Source organism: Notamacropus eugenii, chromosome 4, assembly GCF_028372415.1.
Source record: "Notamacropus eugenii isolate mMacEug1 chromosome 4, mMacEug1.pri_v2, whole genome shotgun sequence".
Lineage (NCBI taxonomy): Eukaryota > Metazoa > Chordata > Mammalia > Diprotodontia > Macropodidae > Notamacropus > Notamacropus eugenii.
In genome coordinates this window covers 66,529,931-66,549,833 of record NC_092875.1, presented here as the reverse complement: position 1 = coordinate 66,549,833, position 19,903 = coordinate 66,529,931, and the positions used below count along the sequence as shown (strand labels likewise).

Here is a 19,903-nt window from a genome sequence, read left to right as displayed (position 1 = left end):
CTCCCTGGCCATCATTCCCCTATATGTGTTATCTCACCCATTGTGTTGTAAGTCTTTTAGGCAAGAGCTGTCCTGCTTTTATATTTGTGTCCACCGTGCGTAGCACATATTGAGCACTTAAGTGCATATTCATTGGAGAAAATCTTTCTGTCTCTGATAAGGGCTTAATATTCAAGATATGCAAATATGACACAAATACAAAACACTTAAGAGTTGTTTTCCAGTGGGTAAATTATCAGAAGATATGGACATTCTCAAAAGATTTGCAAACTCTTAGCCAGCGAAAAATTGCTCCAGATCAGTAATAATGGAAATGCAAATCAAGAGGTACTTTGTGCTAGTAGAAAAGTATTGAGACTGATGTTCCAGTGTGACTGGTAACAAGTAGTCCAGTTTCTTCATAGTTAAACCTGCTTGATAGGACCTACTATCAATCTAGCCTTGGAAAGAGTTTGTACTTTTCCTGGAAGACAGCTCATTAGTGAAAAAATTAGATCTGTGCAGGACCATATAAGACAGGATCTCTGCTAGTTGAATTTTAGCTGTGTACCCTATTTGTTAGTGCTTGTAATTAAAGTGCAATTTCTGGGAGAATCTGACTCCCTCTTGCTCTCCTTTCTCATACCTCCCAGGGCCTGTTGATAAGATTTTCCCAAGATATCTTAACATCCAACCCATTCCTGTCTTCCTAACTTTTACCACCTTAATACAAGCTCTTTACCATCTACCTAAACTTATTGCAATAACGTATTGCTCTACTCTGCTCCATTCTTTCGTCTTACTACCAGAATGTTTCTTGACCATAGATCATGTTGTTCTTGGCTAAATCCTCAGTGATGAATTTTTGAATTTACTTTCCAAGTTCAAATTCCATGGTGTGACATTCAAGACTTCATAATTTGGCATAGCCAATTGCTCAACATCTTTTTTATCATTCTTTTCCATGTACACTACACTACAGGGTATTTACTGCCATATAAATAAGCATTATCAGCTTTTGCTTGTGCTGATGCCTGTAAAGTCTTCCCTCTTTGTCTGTTGAATTTCTACTCATGCTTGTTTTCCCTATAAAACCCAACTCAAATGCGTTCTGTCTTTGGTGAAATTACCCACTTTCCCTTGGTAGGTAACTTTTCACCCTTGGACCTTACATGGAGCTTCTTGCCATCCTCTGTGGTGCTTATATCAGACACTCATTATTGGGCACATAACCTCTTAGGTTCCCTACTAAATAAACTACAAGTTGCTGTAGAGTAAGAGCTGTTTTATCTAAACTTAATCTCTGGGCCCCAGCAATTCAGCATTCGTTTATTAAGTACCTGTGTGTGTGAGAGTCTTTAGCTAAAAGCTGAAGTAGACTCCTCCTGCTGGAAGTTCTACTTGTATATTCTTTGATGGGCTATATACAAGGCATACTAGTACTTTGTTCTACACCAGGCCTACACAACCTGCAAAAAGTGGTAGAGGATGTAGGCCTGTTCTACAGAGTCACTGGTTCTCTCAAAAACTCTTCTTCCCCTTTTAGGTACTTTTTTGGCTTTGTGTTTTTTTGTTGTTGTTTTTAATCCTTTTAGATAGTATTGGTCAATATGTACTTATTCTGTTGACCCTTTTTTATCACAATATATTTCCATATTACTTTGTAATTTTTCAGTACAGAAGTATTAAATTAATCTCACAATTTATTGCCTTCCAACTATAGACATTAGAGAACTAGAAACAGCTCTTGTTTCAGATAAAAGTCACTATGTTGGGGTTTTTTTGTACCAACATTTTCTTTCCTTTTTATCATATTGTTAGGGTAGGGCAGCTAGGTGGTACAGTGGGTAGAGCACCAGTGCAGGAGTCAGGAGGACCTGAGTTCAAATCTCACCTCAGACACTTGACACTCACTAGCTGTGTGACCTTGGGCAAGTCACTTAACCCCAATTGCCTCATCCTGGGTCATCTCCAGTCATCCTGATGAATATCTGGTCACTGGATTCAGTTAGCTCTGTAGGGGAAGTGAGACTGGTGACCTGCACAGCCCCCCTCACTCAAAACAAAGTCAAGTGCAAGTCAGGCCATCATTTCACTGATGGCGTGGTCTTCTTTGGCAACGAAAGATGAACTCATAACATTGTTAGGGTATAGAGGAATGAGATCACTGGGTCAAAATTATCCGTTTTCGTGGCTGTTGATGATATTGTCAGATTGCTACAAACATTTTGGAAAGCATTCTAGTCATAGGAATAATGCGTGCTAGGTGTTGGTAGAAATGTATGAGAACTAACTAGTGAGAAGGTGGGTATGACTGGAATGGAGTATTTGGCATGAGGAATCAAGTTGAGTAGAAAGGGTAGGATTGTTGGGGGGACTTGAAAGGAGCCTATGTTGGGGAAAGCAAATTGAATAGGGGAGTGACGCACTTAGTATAGAAAAGTAATTAAAAGTATAGAAAGAGTAATTTAACAAATAATAGTGATTGGTACAAGATAGTTTTGAGGGTGCATCTTTTAGGGGTATTTAGGGGTATTGTTCATTGATAATTCTGTGAATTGTAATTATTGAAATTCTGAGCTATCTTTACGTGTCATTATAAGGAACCAAATTTGGCAAAAATAGGGGAGTAAGAATCCTTTCTTAACATTTGGTGTTAAACATGATACCAGTTTAATGGCTCAACAACCAGATGCCCAGTTTATTAATAATGCCTGTGAGTGTCAGGCTACCTGAGGTTACTAAGTGCTGAGCGCTTGGGCTGCATTGCCTTCTAGAAACTTAGACTATCACATTTCCAACAGACTTAATTCCTGATTAGCAGAAATACTTCATGAGAAAGGGAGTAACCTGGACTTTTGAGAATGGTGGTTTCTTGGTTTTGTAGGAAAGGGAAAAAATGTGAGTAGCTCATCAGAACTATTCTTGCCCATCAACTAGTTAGACCACTAATGCATATTTACACATTTAGCAACACATCCTAAAAATAATGGGTATCAAAATATTCATTCTTTAAGGTGAGGGTTTAAAATTTTAGTACTCTGCAGGTTTCTTGGCAGAGTAAGTATAGATTTTTGGTTTTGTCCCCAGGACAATTCCTAGCACATATTAGGTACTAGCTTGTTAAGTTCAGTTTGGATACCAGATACGTTTTTAACATTGACAAAATTCCTAAAAAACACATTTAAGCCTTCACAGAATCGTGGAGTTTGTAGGGGATCTGAAAGGTTACCTACTCCAGTACTGGTTTCCCCAACTCAGACTACACTTTACAGCCTCTCCATCTTCTATAGCCCAGGTGCTGGAAGGATGGTAATTTGGGACTTAGGAGAATGAAGAAAGGAAGCTTCCAAGGAATTGGAGAATGGGCCACAGGGAGGAGGGGAAGCAAATTCCATGAGAGATCCTGTAGAGTCACAGAAAACTCACCTGACCAACTTAAAGTTTTAAAATAGCTTGTCCAGAGGATGAGAACACAGCCAGTTAACAGGCTAAAGACACAAACTTGGCATGAAACTGTACAAATAATGTAGAGAGGTAAAGCCCAGAATGAACTGAGACTTTCAAGGAAAGTGAACAACAAAAAGGGAGCTTGAAGTTGTATTGTGGAAAATAATAGCTGCTATTTATATAACACTTAACCTATGTACCATATATGTTAAGCACTTTACAATTATTATCTCATTTGAAAAGAGTTGATTTGAAAAAAGAGTTGGGGGCAGGTGCAATGGGACAGGGACAGACCTGCTCTGGTTGATAGCAGGTTACTGGTCAGTGCTTATTTTATCATTATTCTCTCTACCAAGGAGAATAATCTTTGGACTGGAAAGACAGAATAAAAATGACTTGTCTAGATTGTTAGATGGTTTTAGAATTGGTTAAAAGTCCATTAATGTGACTTAATGGTTCAGTAGCGACCAGGGCAACTAGATGGTGCAGTGAATAGAGTGCTGAACCTGGAGTCAGGAAGACCTGAATTCAAATGTGACCTTAGACATATGCTAGCTGTGTGACCCTGGACGAGTCACTTAACCCCATTTGCCTTGGCTACCTCATACTGTAAAATAAGCTGGAGAAGGACATGGCAGATCACTCCATTATCTTTGTCAAGAAAACCCCAAACAGTGTCATGAAGAGTGGGATGCAGCTAAAATGACTGAACAAGTCACTCAGAGATCTCCATTAGAGTGTGGTTGGGCTCTCTGTTTGGCTTAGCAGTTTTATTAACGACTTGGATCAAAGACTATGTGATATGCTTATTGGATTTGTGATTCTGTGAATTGGTTTAAGTTTTATAAGCTTTAATAAGTAAGGACCTTTTGGCTGTAAAGGTCTTGTATTATATACTGTTGAAAAAAATTTCAGTGAATGGGTATTAGTCTGTAGAGCAGCCATTGGGAAGAAACTGATCTAAATTAGTCCTGACACAAGCTAATATTCCTGGTGAACTGTCATCTAGCCTCTGCTTGAAGATTTCCAGGGATAGGGAACTTGCCCCACTCAGGAAGCAGCCCTTACCATTTTATTGCTCTCATCTTTAGGAATTTTGTCTTTTGGCTCACATAGGCCACCCTGTAACTTCTGCCCATTTGTCTTTACTCTGCCTTCCCTTGGGAACATTTAAATTTACTATCAGTCTTTTTTCCCTTGCTTCCTGGTTAGTTTAGTTGCATTTAGGAAGGAGTGGTTGATTCTACCTCTTAACAAACACCAGAATTCAGATTTCATTTCAGGACTGACCTGACACAGAGCTTAGGTCTTTTTAAGGGATGCAAGTTATTAATGAATAAATGGCCCAAAATGTATTGTTTGCTTTTAGATTTCTGGTTGAATGAGAGAAGCCAAATAATTAATATTGTTCCATTTCTTAGTATGGTATGTGAGGTCATATAACTTTTAAATGTCTGAGGCTGGGTCTGAACCCAAGTGCTGCACCTGAAGTCAGAAGACTGGTTTGAAATCATGCTTCTGACATTTAGATAGATGTTAGTTGTAACTATGGCCTAACCTCTGTACTTTTAAACTTTCTCATCTGTAAAATGGGGAAGATGAAACCTGAAGTACTTGCAGGTTTGTTGTGAGGCTTAAATGAGATGGCATTGTAAAAGACTTTAAGAATTCTGTAAATGTCAAATTTAAAATGTTGTTCAGTATTCATTTAGCATGCCAGAGGGGAGAAAGTGGATTTACTTGCCATCTCCTCTGTTCATAGAGTGGTCCTTGCCCAATGGTGTCTCTCCAGTCCCCTCATTCCCCCCAATTTCAGGTCGGGTCATCTGAGGGTGAAGTTACTTAAGTTCACCCCTTGTTTCCATCACAGTTATTGTTGTGTAGTTGCTCTCAGTTGACCCCATTTGTTGTTTTCTTGGCGAAGGTACTGGCATGTTTTGCCATTTCCTTCTGTGGTTCATTTTACAGATGAGGAAACTGAGGCAAACAGGATTAAGTGACTTGCCCAGGGTTACACAGCTAGTAAGTGTCTGAGACGAGATTTGAGTTCTGGTCGTCCTGACTCCAGGTCCAGTGTTCTATCCATTGTCATAGTATCAGCCCACAAATCATGTTACCTTGTGCATTTTGCTTCAGCTCTCTGAATCCTTGATTTCCTTATTTATAAAAGTCTTAATTGTTTGTAAAAGCAAGAGCTAAGGAAAGGACTCAGTAAACCTAATTGCAGTGGCCATAAGAGCTATTCATCTGAAGTCCCTTCCAATTCTGTGATTCTGATTTTGGTTTTCAGTTTTTATATTCATTACTTAAAAAAATATTTTTAAAAATTTCTATGGCTCTTTTCTTTTCAGGTTACCATTTCAGAATGTATCCCTCCCCTCCCCTAGCCATTCTTTATAACAAACAAAGGGAAAAGAGTAGCTCATCACAACTAACTACAGAACTTGCAGTGACTTCCATACCTAGAATCCCCTATCTTTGTAAAGAAGGAGGGTTTTTGCATTATTTTCAGCGAGGCATACTATTTGCAAAGCACTATGGGGGAACACAATTATAGTATCCAGCTCCTGCATTTAAGAAGCTGGGCTTCTTCTTGGGATTGGGGTGGGGAGGGGAAATGGAAGGAGCACATAAAGTTAACAAACATTAAAGTGCATACTATGTGCCAGATGTACAAGGAATTCAAAACCAAAATAGTCCCTGCCTTCTAGGAGCTTAGATCCTACTGGGGGAAAACAAGATGTAGAGAGAGAAATAATTTTTGAAAAGTTTTATTAATGTATTTTGTTTTTAAATTATACCCACATAGAGATCAGCCTACTCCATACATAAAGATAAGATATAATCTAAATAAAGGAATGGGAGAAAAGGGATAAGTTCTAAAGGGAATGAGGAAAGGCACTGTTGAGGAGGTGGCACCTTGAAGGGGAGTCAGGCTTGACAAGAAGCTGAGGTAAGGAATGGGAAGAGCATTGCAGGGATGGAGGACAGCACATGAGAAGTTGTGGTAGAGATGGTATAGTGTGTGAGGGAGAACACCATGTAATCATGCTGCAAAGATGTAGAAAGGACTTTAGAGTGGAGGTATTATTTTATTCTAGTAATTAGTGTATTTAAAGTCTGCTTTCTGACCTTATCATTCAACTAAAAATGTTTTCCCCGGAGTTACCCAGGATCTTTTCATTGCCAAATCTAAAGGTCTTTTCTCATTCCTTGTCCTTTTTGACTCCTGAAGCCTTTAATACACTGATCACCTGTTTCTCCGTGTTCATCTTTTCTCTCTAGAGACTATCTAGAGTAAGTATTATTATTTAATCTTCACAACAATCCTGGGAAGTAAGTGCCATTATTATCCCTATTTTACACTTGAGGAAACTGAAGCAAGTAGCAGCTGTGAGTGTGCCCAGGGACACTGAGTTAGTAAGTTTCTTGAGGCTAAATTTGAACTCAGGTGTCAGTGCTCTAGCCACTGAGCCACCTTGCTGCTTCCAGGCAGTTCCAAGACACTGTCTCCCTACTCCAGGCATTTTCATTGACTTTCTCACATGCTTTGAATACTCTGCTTCCTGAATTCTCTGGCTGCCTTCAAGTCTCAACTAAAATCTCACTTTCTTTAAAAAAAAACAAACGAATTACAAAAAACTTTTCTTAATTCCTCTTAATTTCAGTGTTTGCATGCCATCTCCCTCATTAAAATGTCAGCACCTTGAGTACAGGGATCATCTTTTACATTTCTTTGTAACCCCTGGGCTGCTTAGCACAATGCCTAGAACATAGGTGATTAATGTTTATGGGGGGGGGGTGGAGATTAGGGGAGGAAAGTCTTTCCTTTATGGAGGCAGGGAGACCAATTAGCAGACTGTCACAATAGACCATGTGAGAGGTAATTGTGGCCTGTCTGAATTAAGCATAGACAAAAATGGGGACAAATGCCAAGATACAAGAGGATAAATTAAATATATTTTGGCAATTGATTGAATTGGGGTGGAGGGAGAAGAGTCAGAAGGACAGGGCAAAGTTACAAACCTAGAGGACTGTAAGAATGATCATGTCCTTGATAGAAATAGAGGAATTAGGAAGGAAGATGGATTTTCAGAGGAAAGGACAGGTTCTGTTTTTGAGGGTGGGGAGTTTGAAGTGCCCATAGGATATCAAATTAGAGCTGCGGAAGTGGAGGCCAGGAGGGATGTGAAAGCTGCATGTGTAGGTTTTGGAGTTGTGATAATTGAGCCCATAGGAACTGATGATAGATATGTAGAGAGGACAACCTAGAACAGAGTCCTGGAGTACCCCTGGTGTGTGGAGTATAACACGGAGAAAGGATATTGAGAAGGATTGGTGAGACAGAAGAGCAGTGTTGTAAAAATCCAGGGAAGAGAATATTTTTTAAGAATATGTGATCTAGAAAGATGAGATCTCAGATAAAGCCTCTTGATTTAGCGGTTAAGATGTTGTTGGTGATCTTTGTGTGCAAGGATGAAGTCAGAGCCAGGTTGCCAAGGGATTGAGAAAGTAGTGGAGGTTAGGAGTATAGATAACTTCCCAGAAATTTGTCTGTGAAGGAAAGGATAGAGAGAGAGAGCTTGACAAAGGCAAGGAGCTGTTGAGCAGTGCTACTACCAGACTTTATTAAATTGTTACTTAAAAGTTATATTCAGAAATAGAGAGATGCTAATAGTCTTCCGCCACTGTTTGACTCTAGTTACAAAAATAGGTTTTCTCTATGGCATTTGAGTTCCAGGCTACCCAAAAGGTGGAGGTATTCCAAGTACACTTATTGTATGACTGAACTAGGTAAAGGTCAGCGTCAGGAGTAGAAGGTGCATGTGTTTATAGGATTGGAGAACAAAAGGAAGGGAGCATGGGCACCATGTTGAAGAATGGAGATGAAAAATTCTGAGTCTCTAAAAAAACAGTCATTACTTAGTGATTTCCTTATGGTTTGAATTATCTGAGCCTAGCCTTCTTTCCTACTGCTGGTAATTGAAAAATGACTGGACCTTTTACAAAACAGATAATTTCATTTATCTTCTCAGTAATCTTGAGAAATTGTAACTATGAATATATAGTTTAGCTTATATATCCCTCACATGAGGCTGGGAACTAGAGATACAAAGATGAAAAATGACATATCCTCAGGAGCCTGGGGGAGGGCCTGAGTATATGTACAAAAGCATAAGGTAGAATGTGAATGAGGCAAAGGAGAGGTCACTGTCAGCTGGAATCATCAGGAAAGACTTTATGAGAAAGTGTAGAAGCTGCATTGGAGCTGTAAGGAGAAACTTCTGTAGTATGCCTAAATAGAGGAAGAAAAGTAGAGAAGCATTTATTAAAAACACTCTGTGTGCCAGGCACTGACAGTGTTAGCAATACAAAGAAAAAATCAGACAGTGCCTGCCCTCAGAGAGTTTACATCCAGCTGTCAGACAGCTGGACAAAGAAGTATCTACAGAAGTATCTACATGCAGAAAAGAGACTGGAAAACCAATTTTACAGAAGCTGGGCAGGGAGATGAAAACAGATAGATAGCCAAGTTGGTCTTAGATTATAGATATCAGGGTAAGGTGTTCATTTTGTATTCTATAAGCAGTGAGAGCTGCCGAATGTTTGGGGTGGGAGTGGGAAACAGGATCTGATCAGACCAGTGCTCTAGGAAGATTATCTTGGCATCTGTATGGTGGTTTGTTTGGAGAGAGAAGAGAAAGGAGGTCAAAATTCCTAGCAAAAAGATGGCAGAGTGATGGCAGCCAGAGCCCTCATGGAGAAAGAATTCCCAGGATTTGGCTACTCTTCCCACTTCTGTTTCCCCTACTCCTAATCCAAAGAAGACTTGCAGTTTAAGTTTGGTAAATGGAGAGAGTAGTGGTAATAAGCATCAGGGTAAGAGGAAGAAACTGAGACATAGTTAAAGTAATGTGACCCAAGTAAATCAGTCAGGCATTTAGCATTTATCAAGCACATAGTAAACCCAGGCACTTTCCTAAGTTCTGGAAATGCAAATACCAGTAGAAAGACAGTCCTTGCCCCCAAAGAGCTTATATTTTAATGGGGAAGCCAACACATAAAAGAAAGCTGAAGGGATTGGGCAAATGAAGGTACCTACTGTGGCTTGCAGAGGAATTAAACCAAGGTTAGCCTGAGTGCTCTCCTTAAATGAAAGTTCTGGGAGAGGGACCATCCAGTCTTTGGCAAGAGGTCGAAGGGGCAGAGGTCCTCCCAGTGTGTGACTTTTAGGGCTGGATTGAGGCTACAAGATGAAGAGTTGCAGCATAGTAGAGGAAGTCTAGAGAGTATCCTGCTGAGGCATGAACCTTTCAGTGAGTTGTGGAGAGAGGTTTCCTTACTTATGTTCAACATATTTTTTTATGCTATACCTCTTAACACATTTGAGGTAACAAAGCAAGGTGGGTAAATATCCATTTGAAAATGATGGATACATTATGGATGTTCAGGCAAAGAATCCAGTATGTTTGGTGCCAGGTTTACAAATTGTAAGGAACTGTGCACATGGTTTGAACAGTTAACTAAAGCAATGATTAAGTAGATCTGTGGTCTCTACAATATCAGGACTTCTGCTGATGAAAATCATAACCTGTTATGCCTTCATACCCTGATTAATCTTGTCCTCATCTTCCCAAAAGTCCTCCACAGACTATCTTCCTTGGGTTCTGGAGTTCTTTCTCTAGGTCTTAACATGCAGTGACATGATTGTCCATCTTTTCTCTTACTCTCATCACATGACATCAGCCTCCTTTTCCATTCTCACATTTTCTTAATGGTATCTTTTATACCACTTAGAGTCATGTCATTGTGGCCAGTGCACTACAACTTGCTTATGCTTAATGTGAGTCAGTCATAGTTTTGATTCTTTAAAGCTTATGTTGTTCCATGATCTGCAGCATGATGGAATTTCTGGGAAAGTAATGTTTTGAAAGATGAGCTTGGGATTGTTGAAAGGGCTACACTATTTCCCATTATCTCTGTTTCTTTTTAGCTGAATTAATTCATTTATCATTTCAGTCTATGGCATCTGCCAAATGTATAAGTTCTCAGGGATTAACACAGTAGGCTGCTTTTTATTTTATATGTCATGGTGTGGACAGTAGGTACTTTTACATTTTGTTTTTCCCATGTGGATAGTTAAATCAGTCTTTTGATTAGTCATACTTTTGGTTCAAGTGGATTGTTCTAGAACTTGGTTTAGTCATTAGATTGTCATAGGTGAACAGGATGATCTGGAGAGACATCACCAATTAAGGAATTCCCTTTTCCGTTTGGTCTGTGCACAAGACTCTCTTCCCTGTACTTCACCAGAATTGTAAAAAAAAAAAAAAAATGTTATATCTGATGCATGATTCTATGGATTTTGTCAATGGGGTTTGGTGGTTGTTTTGGCAAAGATACTGGAGTGGTTTGCCATTTCCTTCTCTAGTATGCCCCCATTTTACAGATGAGGAACTGAAGTAAATAGAGGTTAAGCGACTTGCTCAGGGTCACCCAGTTAGTAAGTGTCTGAGGCTGGATTTGAACTTAATATCTTCCTGACTCTAGGCCTGGTGCTCTACTTTGCCATCTGGCTGCCCCTAAACAATTTGTTGAGTCGTTTCAGTTGTGTCCAACTCTTCATGACCCCATTTGGGGTTCTTGGCAAAGATACTAGAGTGGTTTGCCATTTCCTTTTCCAGCTCATTTTACAGATGAGGAAACTGAGGTAGTTAAGTGACTAGCCCAAGGTCATATAGCTGGTAAGTGTCTGGGGCCGTATTTGAACTCAGGTTTTCCTGATTCCAGATCTAGTACTCCATCCAGCCACCTAACTGCCCCTTGAATTGCAGGTTGCAGATCCCCAAATTTAGAGTAAGGACAACTTGTGTTTTAAATCCTGCTTCCTCAGTTTACTGTCTTTGTGACTTGGAAAATCACCTAAGCTATCTGGGCCTCAAGTTTCCTTATTTGTAGAACAAGGATGTTGGACTAGATGACTTTCTTATTGCCTCTGCACATACATACTCAGACATATGAACACATGTACACCTTTTGAGAACTTCAAGCACCATAGGAAGTCACAGAGTCAGAGTTAAATTGTTCCTTTATATCATACATCAAAATAGAATTAACTTGATAAGAAATAACTTTATATGCTAGCTCCCACAGAAAGTGAAAAGCATGTTTAGTTCCTCTTGACTCATATTACAATTTCATAAGGGCACATTTCCCACACACTTACAAGGATTCTAATCTGACAGTTCCATGAATTTTGTTGGGAAAATTGTGCTATGTGGTGACAGAGACAGTGTTCTTACATTTGCCTTTTGAAGTGCCTAATAGATTACCAGGCCCAGATAAGCAGAAGTGAGGGAAGACAGTAGTTATGAAGAAGTACCCCAAGTAAGACTCGCATCAGTCCTCAGAAAACCTAGGTTTGAGTCTTAGCTCTGCCACTTAGTATGTTTGTGACTTGGGACCTTAGCTCTTCCTCCTTGGGGGCTCAAATTCCCCATCTGTAAAGTGGGGCTAATACTTTGCCTCAGAGTTTTGAAGATCAAATGAGATGATGGCTCTAAAGTGCTTTTTAAATTATAAACAGAACTATGTAAATGTTAGGTGCTTTGAGTATTGTCATGTTTTATATTATCTCTGTTACGTCAGCTGGACCAAACCAGCCTCTGACCTGTGGGTGACCAAAGCCAAACAGAGCCGGCTAGAGACAGGAGAGTCAGGAATCAAACAGAAGTTTAATTTCAAAGTGAGGGAAGTGGCTTGCAAGCAAGGCAGCAGGTTAGACACATGTGCTGGGGCCGCTCCCCTAATGAGGGCACCCACTGTAGTGTTGGTAGTTCTCAACACTTTTATACCTATGGCTGTGCAATGAGCTCTGTCTCTGACAATGAGAAGGGGACAGGATATGAGACAAATTTGATTCAGAGCAGGGTTTCATGACCAGAATGTAGGGACCTGTCTGAGCTTGTCCAGTGTGTTGGTCAAAGCAGTACAGTAATGATGTGATTTTGCCAGAGGGTGAGATCATTCAGAGGGTGAGCGCAAAGGATTGTTGTTTTGCCAAGCTCAAGGCACAACTTGCTTGCTGGACCTTAGCTTTGAAAAACAGGATGTCTCCCAATAGTTTGACATTTATTTGAGTTGATACTCCCAGTAGATGAGATAGATATTTTTCAATTTCTATTTTATAAATGAGGAAGTGGAGTCACAGAGAGGTTGACATGCTTAGGTTATAGTGAAACTGGAACTAGAACTCTGGTCTTTGTATTAGATCTGGTCTGGTATTAGATCCATCATTTTTGCTGTACCATGCCATCTTAGACTGTTTGGGGTTGACTAAAGAAGAGAATGTGAACTTTGTGTCAGAGGGAGGAGACTTGTAATTAGAGATTGTTTGTTTCAATTAAGTTGGAAATTTTGATTGTTTAGTTATGAAGAAAGGTTGAAAGTCATTGTGGAAAGGGTGGAGGTGAGCATTTTTAATAAGATGATTCATAACATGGGATAAATATATTAAATATATTCTTGTTCTTATGTGATGCAATCTAATTAGTGCTTTTCTTATGTGAATTCTTGATCTTATTGTAAATGCTATTTGAAACTTTATAGATTAGTTTGTATGATCAGCTTCATAAGATCTTGAAGGGTGACTAGTATTTCATCAGAAAGAGATGAAAAGAGACATTCTAAGACTAGGTATGTTAGCATCCATAGAGGTAGGAAGTGCACTGCGGCAAGGGAGGATGGAGTGGTTAGTTGAATTTGGATAAAGAAGAAGGACAGAACCAAAGAGATCTCTATTGTCAACCTGAGGAGTTTGAACTTTATTTGGTAGAGAATAGAAAATCATTGAAAGGTTTTGAGTAGAAGTATATCCCATCTCAAAGTTTTTGTACCATTTTTAGCTGAGGTTCTTTAAAAATAAGACCAAGAACAAATTGGAAGAATGATGGGTAGGCACACTTTACATAATATTCAGTTTGTCTGTTCTCCCATATTTGTAGTATGTAACATTTAAATTCATGTGTTCTAATGGCTAATTAAACTTTGAGAAGTTTATGGAAAATGTTCAAAATTATTTTCCTTGTTCTTTTTCACATGCTCAAGTGACAATTGCAAGAATGTAGTCTGTGGGTTTTTTTAAGCCATCCTTGTTTCTGCTTTACATAACCCTGGTTTTTTTGAGGGGGGTTTCCTCTTTGAAACAATCATAAGCTGTGGAAATAATTGTCGTGTCCAGATAGAAGTATATGTGAAAAATGAGTAATAAATACTAAGTCCAGTGGACTTAGTAGTGAAAAATAATGTATGAAAACTGACTCAAGCAATATTGTTTCAAGGTAAAATAGTTCTAAGACTTAACATGGAAATTAAGCTGTAACACATTCTTCCTACCTTTGGAAAAACAGTACACTGTGTAGTTATTAAAAAAAAAACACATTTTTTAGAATAAACTTTTCAACTGACTTTTTGACTTAGGTTAATGGGCCTGATGGTATCCTGCAGAATGGTGCTGTGGATGACAGTGTAGCTAAAACTAGCCAGCTGTTGGCTGAACTGAATTTTGAAGAAGATGAAGAAGATACTTACTATACAAAGGATCTCCCTGTTCATGCTTGCAGGTAAAAAAAAAAACTTCTGTTCCAAATCCTGTAGGAATGACAAGCCCCAGATATTGGCATTTGCCATAGTGTTAAGAGAAGATGGTGGTGAGGTGTTTTCCCAGGTGCCACTTCCTATTCAAAGCCTGAATTAAAACCTTGGACTGTGACATTGCCTGTGTTACATAAAACCATGCAGCCCCATCCCTCGGGCACTTGCCAACTTGTTGGGTTTGTACGGCAGACATTAAGACAGTAAGAAGAGAAGATATTGTCACTAGCCACCAACTTGCCTTCAGTTCACACCAACCTATGAATCTTGATAAGATTGAACTGTCCCTGCATACTTCCAGACAGAGCACAGACTGTCCCTTCTGTGACTTCTTTTTCCCATCAGGGCTTCCCTTAATGTACATTTTAACCTGCTTTCATCAGTGAAAACCTGGATTGATGGATAAAATCAGAGCAAAGGGCTTGTCATTGGAATTTTTGAAAATGATGAACTTTTGCAATGGGTTTAAAGAGGGATTTATTTACATACATTTTCAGAATCTGAGGTATTAAATTGCATATGCATTTTTTTAAAAGCCATAGAATGTTAGATCTATAAGAGACTTTAGAATTGAGAATGTCAGCCAGAAGGAGACTTTATATAATTCTACCCTATAATTTTACAAGTAAGAAATTAAGACACAGAAACATGAACCTGCCTAAGACCATGTAGCTAGTCACTTCCTGGGCCAAAAGTAAAATCAGTCCATCAACAAGCACTTATTAAGAACTGATTCTAAATCAGTCTGTTCTAGTGCTGGAGATACAAAGAAAAGGCCTGAAAAAATCCCTCCCATCAGAGCATACTTTATGATGGGAGAGAAATGTTCAAGTCAGAACCTACAAGATAAATACAGAGTAACATGACTTCGGAGGATTCTGAGAGTCAGAGGTTGGGAGGGAGGAGAGCATTCCAAATATGGGGTTCCTAGAGGTCACCATAAGTTGAGCATGGAGAATATGTTTAGGAAGAGAGAGACAACAAGAACCCAAGTCTCTTTGGGTTCTTATGGGGTTTTTTTGTTTTTCCATTGTACTTACACCTATTGTTTCCCATATCCTCTCCTTCTCCTCAGTGCATACTTAACATTTAATTTGGCCTTTTTAACATTTTGGTCTTTGGGAGTCTCCTTTTTCTGAGCCTGAAATTAACCTTGAGTAAAGTAGGTACAGCGAATAAGTAAGTGTCAGAGTAGCCCTGATAAAAATTTTTAGGCAGCGTAACGTTTACCTTTGGCCTGGAGATTTTCTCATCAAGCTTAACTAACGTAGAGCAGGATGCTTTGCTCTGTTTTAAATTCTTCACAAGCTCATAGTACAAATAAGAGAGCTTTTAACAGAAGGACTTGTCCTTGATTCTTACTGAATGACGCTTAGATCTTCAGGCACTTATTAAATGAAGCTTAGATCTGCAGGCACTGCTAGTAGACTGGGGATCAAGTGCGATAAAGTAGGAGAGCACTGGACTTGTCACTTGACCTGAGCTTCAGTTTCTCTATATGTAAAATGGAGAGGATACTGCTTACAGCATATACTTCCCAAGGTTGTTATATGGAAGGTGCTTTGTAAACCTTAAAGTACTGTGTAAACAAGGAAATCATTCCTTACCATTTAGCGTAGCACAGAGCGTTGGAAGTGGGAATACATTGTTGTATTGAGATGACAGTTGACTCAAGGTAAAATTGACATTTTAATACACATACCCTGGAGAGCAGTTGGACCATGGACTGTAATTTGGAAGAGATTGTAAAATAAAGCTTGTACAGTCAGATAGGGGAGACCTTCTACGTTCTTTCTCCTTAGATAAGAAAACTGCTGCCCAAAGAAGGGGAATAACTGTCCTACTTTCATCGTCCATTAACAGTAAAAAAAAAAAAGAGTTCACTCTGGTTTACTGAATGCTTTATGTTTGTTATCTCATGATTTTCACAGTAACCTTGGGAAATAGATGCTATTGTTATTATCTCCATTTTAGAGAGGAAACTGAGGAAACGGAGAGGCTGCTTAGCCCAGCGTGTTTAAACTCACATCCTACTGACTCAGAGTAGCTGCCTCGTTTTTAATACTGGGACTGGAAGAATCTCAGTCTTCTCAGTCCAATGTGATTTCCAGATAACATGGTACATGGAGAGCTGGCTTGAAAACTAAGAATACTTAAATTCAGGTGCTGCCTCTGCCATATGTTGGTTTCATAACTCTGAGCCAAGTCATCAACCTAAGACTAGAGAAAGTGCCAAGCTAATATGAATAGTGGAATTTTTCTCATCATTGAGGATTTTTCTTCATTCCATTGCCTCTGCCAGTGAAATCATGGATCCAAGTCCCTATCTTATTCTGCCAGTAATAGAATGTATTCTCTCTCTTCTTCAAATTGAAGATTTGTTACCTGAGTTATAAAGGGTTGAAACTAAAAGAAAAATAAGTGGTAGTAACTATAACCTTGGATATTAGACTTTCATTGCTTAGAATTGAGGGGGGGATATCTATTTGCCAAAGTGAATTTAGAAGACACAGTAATGGTTTCAGCTGGCATCCATCCACAGTTCTGTCAAACTCAGTAAAAAGTGGTTTGAACTTAAATTGTTTCCCATTACAGAGTAATTCCCTACAGTCCTCCTAATATTTCTGTCTTGAATTTTCAGGGCTTAAGCCTCTGCTGTTAATGAATTTAATTTTGTTCCTGGGATTAGCTTACTTGAAGTTACTTGATGAAAAACTTTAAATGATATAAAAGTAAAGACCTTTATATCATGTTAAATTAAAAGCAGACAGCAAACCTTCCTGGATTTTTAACTTTGGTGACGTGTTTCCTTTCTTAGTTACTGTGGCATCCATGACCCGGCTTGTGTGGTTTACTGCAATACCAGCAAGAAATGGTTTTGTAATGGACGTGGAAATACTTCTGGCAGGTAACTCATCAGATAATGCATGGTCATTCATTAGGCTTGTGTTTAGAATTGTATGGAAATGATGGGACCATGGAAGTGGAAGAGAACAGAAAATTACATTACCAAACCTGGCCTTTTGGTTCTCCTGTATGTCTGGTTTAACTTAAAACAGATGGTGTTATGTGAATGCCTTTATATATTTACTCTTGATTTATTTTTTGTGCTTGTTTTTATTTTGCAAGTATGGTTGACTTAATTTTCTTCTTAGTTTTATTTATGCTTTTTTGCAAGATGAGTTTTTAGCATGCTAGTTTTATCTTAAGGTTTCTGCCTTTAACATTGAAATACAGTAAGAGAATATTGTGCTTCCAGAGAAAATAATGACTGGGATATCAGTTTGAGCCTTTACAACAGAAGTCCTTTTTTCCTCAAGGCATTTCTGATTTTTGTAATGACCATATTTGGGTCCATCAAAGAAAAATTCAATCACATTCACTAGAAAGTACTATGTTTTAGTTTTCTATGGAGCATCCACACTTAACAGTAGTATCAAATGTGATTAGATTACTTATTTTGGGGGGATGATAATGAGAGTCTTATCTAATACTTAAACTCAGAGTTGTACAGCCATAGACTATAACCTTAAAATTTAAGGTGCTATTAAATTCCAGAGTTGCTGTTCATTTTGGATTTTCTTCTACAAAGAAAATACAACGATCTTAATACTTCTCAGGATTTAGCCTTTTGCTGTGCATTTCGTTCTCATCCATAAAATACAGTAAATAGTGCAAAAGCTTATTATCCTGATTCTATAAATGTGGAAATAGACTGAGAATTCAGCTAGCAAGGGGATAAAGTGGCACTTGAGTGGAAGTCTTCCAACTGAGGATCTGTGGTCAGTGTTTTTCCCACTATAACATAATGCCTTTCATGGTGAAGCAGCTGAATAAAAAAGAGATAGCTGTAAGAAGACCTGAATTTAGTTTGGCCTCAGATTAGTTGTATGACCCTGATGAAGTCATTGCCTCGGTCTGCTTCAGTTTCCTCAACTGTAAAATGGGGAAAATAGTAGCACCTGCTTCCCAGAGTTGTTGTGATGATGAAATAAGATAGTATTTGTAAAGTGCCTGGCACATAGTAGGTTCTGTATAAATGCTTAACCCCTTCTTTTTCATCTTAAATCTTACATATCCAGAAATTAACCTATGAGCTAAATTTTTCTTTTGCAATTTACTTTGAGGAAAGAGGGACCTGGGAACCAAAAAACCTGATATCACAAAATCCTATCAACTTTTGACATATTCCTGGGAAAAGTTTACATTCATTATGTCTAGCTTTCTGTACTTTCTACAGCTATAGTACTGTATAATCACACTCCGATCGAGAGAAACAACTGATATTTGAGGAAGATTTTCAAGAAAAGGGGTACTCTGACTAGCCAAAATAGTCTGCATCCCATTTCTAAAGCATTTTCACTAACCAGTACAGTGAGACACCAAATTTTATCTTCAAGTCATTTATCTGTTGATCTTCACTCTTAGAAAAACACAATGAGCAATTGGATACAAGCAAAAAAAAGTGACCCATGAGCAGTCAAGGCAGATGTTAAAAAGACCACTTACTTTTAAAGCTTATATTCTTTTACCATGGAAAAACCATACAGGCTCTCATTCAGAGCCTCTTAACTCTTAGCTGACACCTGGTCCTAACAAGTTTGGTTATCTAGTTCCTTAGTGAGTAATTCAAAACAAAACACCACAGCAGTAAGAAGTAATTAGGGATAGACTAACTGTAAAAAAGCAGCCATGGGATTATAAAAGTCAGGACAAATAACCACCTTCCTTAGTTCCTAAGGGCATTTGAGCAATATAATGTTCTTAAAAGAGGAGGGGTGTGTGTGTGTAAGTAATGGGTTTTTTATATTTTTGTATGTGTATATATATATATATATATATATATATGTATTCTCATTGGCATTTAAGGTAAAATAACATTTTTAGAAAGATTTTTATTTTTTTAATTGTAAATCCTTTTTAAAGCTTCAGGTATCTGAAGTACTGGATAATTGTTATATGGAATAACTCATTCTCCAGTGATGTTAAGATGAGTGAGGTGTTCTTGAGTATCTGCTAATTGACCATGATTATTTCATTTCTAAGTGGGAAAATTAGAAGTGATCAACTCTTTTGTTTGTTCTTGGTTTTCAACCACGCCTTATTCTTTCCTGATTTCAGCCACATTGTAAATCACCTTGTAAGAGCAAAATGCAAAGAGGTTACTCTCCACAAAGATGGGCCACTAGGGGAGACGGTGTTGGAGTGTTATAATTGTGGGTGTCGAAATGTGTTTCTCCTGGGCTTCATACCCGCCAAAGCTGATTCGGTGGTGGTGCTCCTCTGCAGGTAAGAGAATGACTTTGTCAGGCCTTTCTTTGTTAGAAGATCCCCAATTCTTCTAAAGTCTGCAGCTCCTCTATTAATGTCAATTTCCCTGTTGATTCATAGGACTTCATCACAATTTTGGCCTTAGTCAATGCAGTTATATTCTGTTCTTCTGTATAGCTACTTTATAGTTTTTGGATCTATCTAGGTAACTTATCTCATGTCACCCTTTTCTTTCTTTATGTAAGATTGTGAGCTTCACCAGGATAGGAATTGTTTTCATTCTCTTCGGGGCCCCTAGTATAGTACTTAAACTGTCACAGTTAGGGAGTGGGGGGCAAGATTATACCTATGAAAGAAACTTCCTTCCACTGACACAGTTCATCCATTTCTCTGCAGCTTAGTCTTAGAGAGCAACCTGGGCTGATGAGTGGTCAGGAGCCCTGCTCACAAACAAATGAAATTTAGTCCTATATAGTGAGCTTTGCCATGCCTTGTGGAAAGGGACACTGAGTAAAAGGAAAGGTTTAGATATGGTTTCTTAGAGATTTGT

At 38.6% G+C, this 19,903-nt stretch overlaps 1 protein-coding gene across 1 annotated transcript in view; it reads left to right on the top strand.

The window, feature by feature from the left end:
• UPF1 (UPF1 RNA helicase and ATPase) overlaps positions 1-19,903 on the top strand; it is a 56,349-nt gene that overhangs the window by 5,715 nt on the left and 30,731 nt on the right. Inside the window, exons 2-4 of the mRNA XM_072601605.1 lie at positions 13,909-14,051; positions 16,901-16,990; positions 19,204-19,371. Of these exons, the coding sequence (XP_072457706.1) occupies positions 13,909-14,051; positions 16,901-16,990; positions 19,204-19,371 (401 nt within the window). The remainder of the gene's footprint in view (positions 1-13,908; positions 14,052-16,900; positions 16,991-19,203; positions 19,372-19,903) is intronic.